Source organism: Malus domestica, chromosome 07 (assembly GCF_042453785.1).
Source record: "Malus domestica chromosome 07, GDT2T_hap1".
NCBI lineage: Eukaryota > Viridiplantae > Streptophyta > Magnoliopsida > Rosales > Rosaceae > Malus > Malus domestica.
This window is the reverse complement of record NC_091667.1, coordinates 7576819-7588206: the sequence shown is the minus strand read 5'-3', so window position 1 is coordinate 7588206 and position 11388 is coordinate 7576819. Positions and strand designations below refer to the sequence as shown.

Genomic DNA, 11388 nt, shown 5'->3' with positions numbered 1-11388 from the left:
TAATCTACTTTAAAGTAATAATCTAATTATCAATAACCGTGTTGTATGATTGCAAAGAGACACTTTGAATGCAGTCCCTAGCTATTAATATTCTTTGATTGAAACCTTGTCAATTTTTAGTTTTTAATCAAAGTCCCTGACATTAATGTAATAATGTAAGTTACTATAGTTTTTAAATTAAAAATTAAAAATTGAAATTTGTATTTGTTTATATTCATGAGATTTTAAATAAAATCCATAATTTGTGAGATTAAAAATAATAAAATATAAAGTATTCTCTCTATTATATTGTGTGTGTGTATGTAAATATTCCCTCAATATATATATATATATATATATATATATATATGTAAATATAGGTACATTCAAAATTAACAAAAAAAAAAATATTGTACCAAAACAAAACATGGGTACATTCTTCAAAACCACAGGAGAAAAAAAGATATTAGACTTAATAATATTAGTAAATTTCTTCGATTAAACTTGAAATGGATACATTCTCAAAATTTACGAAAAAGAATGTACCCATATAAATTTAAAAATTGATTAAAATTTTTTGAATGGATTTTATATTGAAAAATTGGTTCATTTTATATTAAAAAATGATACATTTTACATATAACAAATTTGTACATTTAAGAATGGATACATTTAAGATTAAAAAAATTGAAAATTATATGAATGGGTACATTTAAGATTAAAAAAATTGAAAATTATATGAATGGGTACATTTAAGATTAAAAAATTGAGAACCTTTTTATAAAAAACTAATGGGTACAAACTTATTCTAATTTTTTTTATTTATTTTGGAAATGTTTGAATTGAAAATTAATTAGAAGTTTAATAGAGGTTTGAGTATTAAAACCCTAAATCAATTACTAATTTTTATTTTAAAAAATTATGTAATAAACATATGTAAATTCATTATCATATTAATACTAGAGACTTCAATCAAAATTTGAAAACTAATAAAATCTTAGTCAATAAACAATATTAACTAGACATCGGATACTAATTTTTCCTTTTGCAAAATATGATTTAAAGCATTACTCTTATCCAAGCCACACTAAACTATTTCAGAAGATCAGACAGTTACTCTGACCTACACATCCTAGGCAAAATGTGTACCGCCACAACTTGCAGCATCGGCGGCGGCTCCACCACCCAAATCCTCGGCTGCGGCGCCACCACATCCACCACCGCAATCCTTTTCTCGTTCGCACAAACCACACAAACTCTCCCTCTCCCTGCACAAACTTGTTCAGCCTCTCTTAACACATCCGACTCCACCACCATTTCCCAGCAGTCGTTCTCATCATCATACTTGCTCAGCACGCCTGTACTCTCATCCACCACATACATCACATCATGATCATGATCATCGTCGTCGTCGTCATTGATGGATGCAGCAGCAGGCCCATTCCAACCACCAATCATGCCTTGAGGCATGTCTTGCCATGTGTCATTTTCCACGTCATAAACAGCTCCTTCTTTTCTTGCATTGCCCTTCACATTCACCATCCAAAGCTTCCCTCTATACCCAATTGCTTCCACAGCCTCCCTACTAAACCTCCCATCTTTCAACCCCGCCTTCTTAACCCATGATGAAGATGCCTCCTTCTTCTTATTCATGTCCCACTCCTCCATAGACCTCGCCACGTCGCCTCTGTAATTTGATCCAATCCCACTTGCAACGTAGACTTTTCCCCCTACTGTCCCCGTCGCACACCACCGGCGAGGCTCTGCTAGCGGAGGGCCAAATGACCATTGGTTGGACAATGGTCGGAAGACGAGAGGACGAGGCAGTGCTGGAGTGAAATTGTAATTAGTGGCTGCGACGAGGACAAGACTGCCAGAGACGGATAGTGATTGGATGGGGATTTTTCGGGAGAGGAAGGAAGGGTGGCGGCGGAGGAGGTGAAGAGGAGGGTCTGAAGGAGGTGGAGGGAGAGATGTCCAATTGTTTGATAGGGGATCTAGTGAGTAGAACTCAATTGATGAATTGCAGTTGTGGGGAGGTGGAGGGGAGAGAATGGCATAGAGAGCGTAGAAAGGAGGGAATGAAGGAGAGTAAATGAGGCGCCGCCATGAACGGCAAACAAAGTAGAGAGTTGAAGGTTGGATCCTTGTAAGGCAGAGCTGTGCAAGGTGGTTGGGTAAGCCTGGCAACAACAAACACTCGTTGGAAGAGTTCTGTGTGTTTTTGTTGCGTTTTGGTTTTGGTATGTCTTGATCCATGGCCTTATTGTTTAGTGTGAGATGAGAGATGCGAGAAGCACTTTTTTTCTCTCTCTAGTATAGATAGTATGGTGGTTTTTAGACGGGCTTGGGTGTATGGAAAGCTTGTGCCTTTTTATCCTCACGTGGGTTCATTTCATCTTCTGTGTTAAGTATTAAGTGGCTCCATGTGTGCAAATTGATATGTGGAGTTTTGGTGCTTTGGATTGCATCGATAGCCAACATAAAGACAGCAATTAATATGCATGTATTTTATTGTATTTCAAATTTGAGTACAATCTGGGAGACCACAAATTTATACCATCTTGATGTATTATATAACATGGCATATGATTCAGACAATCATTAGTTAATAAGATGAATTCGTTTGATTAATTTATCATGTCCACGTCACTTGTCATACCATGAATACGGTACAAAAATATGATCTAGTTAACATTTTTTTTTAATTAAGATTTATAAGATAAGAAAATTGTGACACCAAATGAAAATATCTATAATGAATGTGCCAATTTTCTAAATAATAATAATGATAATAATGAATATGTGGCTTATCTCAACTTGTTTGCTCATTTAAATTCTTTTTTATAGTTTAGTAGTATTCATTTTCATTTATAAGTTAGTCTTGCGTCGACTCTTATTAATGACGAGTTCGATGTCCAATTATGATTAACATGTACCAACACAATTTATTCTCAAATTCATAAAATTATAATTCTAGCGTTATTTTAACACAATTCATGTTATCACTAGTATAGGGCTATACTAGTGAGTTGTATCAAGAAGCCAGAATTCACATTATAACTAGTATAGTTTTTGAATTTTTTTTATGTTTCTTCATTAGTTCAAACTATTCAGTAATATGAAAAATGAACGGGTAGAATTGAATTGAATTTTTTTTCTCCTTACTTGCCAATTTAATTGATAAAAAGCAGGACTACGCAGTATCACGGACTTTGAAGACATACCCTTTTTAGCGAGTTGTTAACTTGTTATGCAAAGTATATTTTCTTTACTGATTGTTATATACAACTTCATTGTTGATGTTGGAATTTTGTTTTGGCAAAACTCTCGTGTAATTTTTTTTGAACAAACAATAATCATCATATTAAAATTTCTCTTGTCAAGTTAAGCTAAGCACTAAATATAATTTTATTTACAATTAAGTGTTTAGTTTTTAAATATTCGAATAGATAAGTACATAGATTATTAGAATCAAAACTAAAACCCTAGGGCATCATTTAATGTATACGATTAGCTTGACTTGGACAAATCACTAACTTCAATAAATATTGAATAAAAATATTGATGTCAACTTGCATATTTCCTTCAAATCCCTACGCAAAAATAGTAGGATTGAGAAAGATGAATTTTCTTTGTAACTTCTTCATCTTCTAATGTATTTATTGTCCAAGCTAAACTAATCCTAAGCTGTTTCCCAAAAAAAAAAAAAAAAACAACTAATCCTAGGCTTCAACCGAGGCATATAATTATTAAACACGAAGTAGATTCATGAACCTAAAGCCCTTACCTAAATTCGAAACCGGCAAGTTGCTGAAGCAACTTGTAAAATAAAACGAAGATTGGTCATCTTGTTCTCTTTTGTGAGACAAAAGGGCCAAAGTCCGACTTTTGCTGAGCGAAGCCGAATAGTAAATACGACAACCGCATTAAGATTTTCCGAGTTTTTTACAATAAACAATTGCGTCACCCAGTGTGCTAAATCAGGGGCTTTAAGTAGTTTCCGGGGATTTTTGGAAAGTTTCGAATGGATTTTAGTTAAAAAGAGAAGAATGATGCCGACTAAAAATCGGACTGCAGAAGTACAAAGCATGATAAATGAACAAAGTTAAAATAAGGCCTTAAAATAATGTAAAATAAATGTACAAAGTTGTGTGTAGTGTAACGGTGGTGTCATGTGCCAACAATAAAAATCATATTAACTCTAAAAATTACAAAATTTATGTGGCACGCAAGCCGGGTAATTATAAGTTACTTACATCATTCTTGTGAATACGGGCATGCCAACTCGTCACTGAGCTTAGTCGGACAAGTAGAATAATTGTGGCAATTGTATCGAATGCGTTGTTAGATTACGATTGAGGAATGAATACCTCTCAGCCTAGGGTTCTAGAACCTGAAAATAAGGTTGCTTAATTTATCGTGAAGTTCAGGATCTTGTGCACTAGGGTTTGACCACTTCAACTATATTCGTGAGAATATAAGTGCGTTGAATCGGTATTAGGCTGTAGGGGCAAATGTACCCAAATGAGGTGACTGTCTTTATAATGAACTTGGTTCGACCATCCAAAAGACGAACTATTAAGTACACTTCAAAGTAACTGATCCTAGAACACCTCACTTCACTAAGGCTAATGAAGTGACTTCTTTAGGTGAAAGAATCAAGAACTCTTTGCCGACCGAGACTTGGTTAGATAACCAACCAACCAGAAGCAGTATTGTTTACTTGTCCAAACTGAAGGTGTTTCTGAATCGTCTGGTTCTACGGCTCCAGTGTCGTTTACTTATCCAAACTAAAGGTGTCACTGATTGTCAACACAATGTTTACTTATCCAAAATGAAGATGTTTTAATGTTGGGCACTTCTAGGCCCACAAAATGGTGTAAACCGAGAAAGAGGCCACAAAAAGCCCAAAGTGAGATTAAAGACCAAAGAATGTTATAGAGCCTAAGGCCCAAAAGGTATAAAGAAAGGCGTTCCGAGCCCTAAGATCGATCGTCTACCATCCCAATTTGACGAGGCTTCAGGAGCAGGTCTACTCAGACATCGATTGAGCCATGTGGCGACTCGCAATCGAAAGCAAGTGTCATACCCTGATCTCAACATACGTCCAGGATTGACATGTGACGTCACCAAGTATCCATATATCCAACAAACCCCACCTCCGGGATATGTACAAAGCATAATTCAAGATTCGAATTGGGTAGAAATTTTCGTATACTTTATGGCTGCATTTAACATCCTCGTTAAATTGCTTACGTACCCTAATGGAAAGGCATAACATTCCTAAATCAATCATTAGAACTTGACAAGCACGAAATTACTATACTCATGGCTACATAACAACCCACATAACAATCAAGATTTCCAATTCATCCATCATAAATCACTATGTTTCAACTTAATATCGCAATCCATAGCATGTAACATATCAAAGAACCAATGAAACACAATATTATTCTCTAGCCACATTGGTCAACTAATCTGATCGTAATAATAACAATCATATCCAACATCATTCCACAATCACTCCAATGTCGTTTACATATCAATTCACGAAATTTAATAAAGGAATTCAACATAATTCCCTACTTGGATTCCAAGTAATAACATGATAAATCCAATTTACAAACACAATGTCTACTGTGAACAATTCCTATTCACTCGAATCTAAGGGCCGGACTAACTTTATCGAAGTAAGTAAGAGTAGGGATTCCAGACCACTCAACGGAATCTAACTAAACTATGGTCGCCTATTTCAAATGTACCAAGTACAACTAATCCTCATCACCCCTAGAATGCGTATGGTCCCCCATCGCGGATATACCAAGCAGAACCATAGGCATAATCTCATCATGCAGGCAGTGATCACCCATCACGGATATACCAAGCATGATCACCCCTGAATACATATGGTCCCCCATCGCGGATATACCAAGCAGGACCACATCCTAACTTTAGGTAGTGATCTCCTATTGTGGATATACCAAGCATGACCACATCCAAACTGTAGGTAGTGATCACCCATCACAAATATACCAAGCATGATCACTCCTAGAATGTGTATGGTCTCCCATTGCGGATATACCAAGCAAAACCATATGCATAGTCTAATATCGTAGGTAGTGATCACCCATCACGGATATACCAAGTATGATCACCCCTAACAGTCCCCCATCGCGGATATACCAAGCATGATCACTCTTAGAATGCGTATGGCCCTCCATCTCGGATATACCAAGCAGAACCATAAGCATAGTCTAATCGTGTAGGCTGTGATCACCTATCGCGGATATACCAAGCAGGACTATCCAAGTACGATTGCTACATGGTGCAATAAATTCAACACACAACCTACCTATACCTCAACCCCTATGAGTTACAATGTAGTCATCTTCACCATCAACTTCTCATGGTCACCAACTAATATCTCACACAAGCATATAAGTTCTACAGAATACATCTAATAGGATTCTAGGATCACATTGTCATAACATTTATCATTCACATTATTAAGAAGATAAATAAACACATATATATCACAATATGACATCCCATACACGTAAACTTATACGTATATATATCTGGGATAATCCACTAACCAATATAGACCCACTAAGCCCTACATAGTCTCTAGTAATACATATTTTAATATTTAAGAGCCTATTGACCAAAAGTCAAGTCTCTGTCAAAGGTGGGGTCCACAACCCTATACAAGTCAATCTGGAACATCCGCCATGGATTTCCTATCTGTAACTTCCCAAGGGTCTCATTTATCTTCTAGAATAATATTCTAAAATTTCTGAACAATCCAACGATCGAATCTCCGCTAATTGCTAGAATTAGGTTGCTATCAACGTTTGGTTTTACAAACTTAGAAATTCAATTTAGGAAGATTCATATGTTGGATTTCCAATCCATCAATTCTTATGGCACTCAAATATTACGTACTATAACGTGTTAAGGTTTGGTGACGATCCAACGGTCAAATCATCGAATCATAAATGGTCAAGTGGTGTAATATTCCATACTAGGTTCAAACTATCAAACTATATCAAATGGTTATCAAATTTGAAATAAGAACATCAAATTTAACTTAAAAAGGCAGCATCGGCCCACTGGTCACGCGCCACCGCACGCACCGCTGCGGGTGGCAGTTTCCGACGAACGGAAACCCCAAATTCCGACCAACACTAAAATTCACCAAATTTTGTAAAAATGTAGAACTAAAGGAGAGGAACATTTTTCATACTTGGGCCGAAGCCTAGTTCGGTCGGGAAGTGGTTGAAAAATTCCTCGAAAAGTCGGAAACCCCGAAAAGGGTAAGCTTTGATTCATCACCAAGACAAACTCTGACGCCTCATCCAATGCTTGGGCCTTGTTCCTGAGGTTGAGGGGAGCCTATTGGTGGTGGTAATTGGCTGAGTTAGCTTCACGATTTGCGAATCGTCATTGTAAACCCACACGCACCACCTTCCGTTTTTCCCCAAAACTACCACTAAATTCCTTCTAATTTTGGGTGGAAATGGAATAAGGAAGGCTAGGGAGTTGTTTCCAAGTGGCTATTTGCCTCAATTCGCCATGAAACACCGTGAATGCCATCGGGTTGGGTCAGCGACTACACGGTTTTCCCATTTTCCTCTTCTCTCATTTCCCCTCATTTCTCTTTTCTAACTGGTCAATTTCTTTCCTCTCCCCGTTCTGATTGGCTGAGCCCTCTCCCCTCATCTCCTTTCCTTTTTTCTCCATCACAGCCTCACATGTGGCTTCATCCCAGCCAGTGAAGAAAATATCGATAATATCGGTGAAATATCGCCGATATTATCGTTTTTTTAGGGGTCCGATATTTTTTTAACTATCCAAATTGTTTTCGTCAAAATATCACGATATTATTGATAATATCAATAATATCGCGATATTTTCGAAACTATCACGATATTTTGGCATTGTTCAAATCGGAGAAGAACGCCGAAGCAAATTAACCGAATCCCTAAATCCCCAAATTCGATTTCAAAGCAAATGAACTGAATCCCTAAATCCCCAAATTCGAATTCAAAGCAAATGAACTGAATCCCTAATTCCTAAATCCCTAAAATCGAATTCAGTACAAAAATGGTGCAACATGCAGAAAATTCGAAATCTGTACAAAAATTAAATTACAAGCCGAGAAGAATATGGTAGTAGGAGCCTGGGAACGTCGTCTTCCTCACGAATCCAAGACGGCTGGGACAACGTCGTGCTCCTCACCGACGACTACGATGAATTTCGGTCCATCGTCCGGTGTCCGCTGCCTCCACTCAGTTTCTCCACAACCGTTGATTTGCGATGACGCGACAGTTACGACTCGACGACTGGGACTAACGACAGGGCTTCTCCATGGAACAAGGTGCTTTAGAAGGCGGTTATGGAGTGGTGTCGACGGCTGGGTTTAGGGCGGGTGAGATGGGAGGAGCAGAGGGAGACGCGGACGAGGAGGATCGAGAGATGGATCGAGATTCGAGAGATGATGTCTGTGTGTGTGTGTGGAAGAACTGGAGAAGGGGGAAGGGAGAAGACTGAGAACAATTACAGGAAGGGAGAAGACTCAGAGAGAGAAGAGAGAGAAGGAAGGATCGAGACGATTCGAGAGAGAATGAAGGATTGAGGATGTGTGTGTGTGTGTGTGTGGCACACGGTTTTGGCACACGGTTTTGTATGAAACCATGGTTGTGTGTGTGTGTGTGTGTGTGTGTGTGTGTGAATGAAGGATTGAGGATGTGTGTGTGTGTGTGTGTGGCACACGGTTTTGTATGAAACCATGGTTGTGTGTGTGTGTGTGTGTGTGTGTGTGTATGGTTATGTGTGTGTGTGTGTGTGTGTGTATGGTTATGGTTATGTGTGTGTGTGTGTGTGTATGGTTATGTGTGTGTGTGTGTTATCCGAGAGAAAAAGAAAAAAACTTTGAGGGTGTGTGTGTGTGGCACACGGTTTTGTATGAAAGAATTGGAAGTGACTTTGCACAGAAGAACCAAATATTCTGTCAGAGAAGAACCAAAAAATCTGCTTACTTTATCTTCTTCTCCACGTGAAGACCAAATTCTGTCAGAGAAGAACCAAAAATGCAATGTACAAAGTGTAAAATATTGTACTAATTCATTATATATAAATGATTATGGTGTGTTTAGACCTCTTTCATTAATTACTACATATTTTCTACACACACAATGTTTGTCAGCTCGCTATATAATCAACTTGATAATGTTAAATCCATCATGCAATGCATTTCCTTCCAATTTTTTGTGATAAACTAATAGATAATTGACTAAATAAACATCCTGCAAAGTTTCAATAAAAATTTCCAAGTTTTTCTTACAATTTCCGTGGTTTCCATGTAATTTTTATCGATATCGATATTATCCCGATATTTCCATCGATATTTCCGTGTTTTCGGACTACCTATATTTCCGATATTACCGATATTTTCTTCCTTGATCCCAGCCATTCATGCTCCAACAAATCTGGAGCCTTCCAAATTTAATAATTAAAGGACATTTTGCCCTTGTCTTTGTTTGTTAATAACTCATTCGTTATAACTCCAATTTACGCCCACGTGTTCATATCAACACGTACTCTCCAGATATGCTAAGAAATCTGAAAAATTATGAAAATATCAAGTACGTCCACAAAGAATCTCGTTTAACACAATAGGGGCAATTTCATCCTTTTACTTATCCAATAAAATTTTATACGCTGTAAATATAAACATGTCAAAACTATGAATATGAATACTACATATGAGATATGTAATTTTAAATAGTGAAATCCGGGAACGAGATTTCACAACAGGGGCCTAGGATAGGCCTTAAAGGTGGTCGAGTTTGACACGCCTCGATCCTGGTGTTGAGGCATATCCGTATCAGTAGCTTCGAGTCCTCCTCTCAGTGTTGGACCCCTTTCTTTATAATCCCACTTTTGTATAATATTCCTTCCGCTTATAATCTTAATTAGTTGTATGCTCTGAATATGTTCATGCATTCTCATATTTTTAATATTTACGTTACATATTTTTATTTACATTTGTTTCTTTTCGACACAAATTGCAGGCATCTTGTACATGCTTTTAGCAGAAGCATGGTAGATTGGCTTTCGTCACCCTCGAATGTTGGCCAGCACGTGCCCATCCTGGTGATTTGGAGGATACTGGGATCGGAGCGTGTCAGGGTTGCTGCTCCAAGAGGTAAGGTTGGATAACCAAGGTCGAGCAAGTCGCTCGACATGCATCACTCTAAAAAGGCATGCCAATTCAACTAACCATTTGTCACTTTGCTACCGAAAACTCAGTTAATAGGTGAAGAGGTGTTAGTACGCCAGTCTACACAAGTGGCACATTAAATGCCAGATAAGGGGAACCCAAGGCTTGAGAGTTCATTGAGAGCCTATATATATCAAGAGGTGGGATCCTCTTGGTGTTTGTGGGCATCCTCCTCGGGCTCCTCACATTGTTGAGATTTTGTGACATCCTCCCGTAATCAATTAGGTTAAAGTTAATATTGGCGGTGCTGCTCATGGTTATCCTAGTTTAGCGAGTTTTGGTGTATTTTTCGAAACTCTGCTAGCTTTACTTTGGGTTGTTTTGCTAGCTTTTTACTATTTAGCTTCTGCTTTAGAAGCTGAACTCTCTGGTGTGGTTGAAGTGGTAACTCAAGCTTAGTCTCAAGGTTGGTCGTGTTTATGGATTGAATGTGACATGGATTGAATGTGACTCGTCATTGGCTGTTCATTTTCTTTCTTCTTCAAGTTCTTTGGTGCCATGTCGTCTTAGGGTTTGTTGGTTAGATGTCTAGCTATCTTAGCTAAAGTGTGTTCTCATTTTTCTCATAGTTTTTTAGAGCGCAATTAGGTTGATGATTCCTTAGCTAATTATGGCATTGATCATTTTGGCTATCATTGGTGGGATCATGTCCCTTCCCTTGCGTCTGCAGCTTATTCTAGGAAATTCTTTTAGGATTTCCTAGCTATCATTTTTCATGACTTTGTTGGCATTGTTTCTCTTGTGGGGTTTGGCTTTTTGTGTCCCGTCTTTGTGCTACCTTTTTCTTCTTTAATAGTTTAATAAACGTAGGGGGCTGATCCCCCTTGTATTAAAAAAAAAAATATTGATGTTCTAGACAGTGATTTGTAATATTTGCTCTCGGAGGAGATTAACTCTTAGTGTTTTGTTTCTTTTTACTAATTGCCTATTATACATGTTCCTCTCAGTACACATTAGACAACATATCATATTATTAGTTTTAGAGGAATGGCAAAGTAGGTAGAACATAGTCCCATCTTCTCTTATCTCTCTTTTCTGCTGGCTTTGTAAAGTCCAAACCAGACTCAGACGAAGGGCAGCCTCCAGTGTGCTGTACTCCAGCACGGTCGCCGACCTTC

General features: G+C 37.7%; 1 protein-coding gene across 1 annotated transcript; it reads right to left on the bottom strand.

Annotated features, from left to right (window-relative positions):
* Positions 1-1004: 1004 nt before the first annotated feature.
* LOC103411102 (F-box/kelch-repeat protein SKIP25-like) lies at positions 1005-2300 on the bottom strand. The gene has a single exon (XM_008349757.4). It carries the CDS (start codon positions 2236-2238, stop codon positions 1093-1095), a length of 1146 nt encoding a protein of 381 aa, XP_008347979.3. The 5' UTR covers positions 2239-2300; the 3' UTR covers positions 1005-1092.
* Between the last annotated feature and the right edge of the window lie 9088 nt (positions 2301-11388).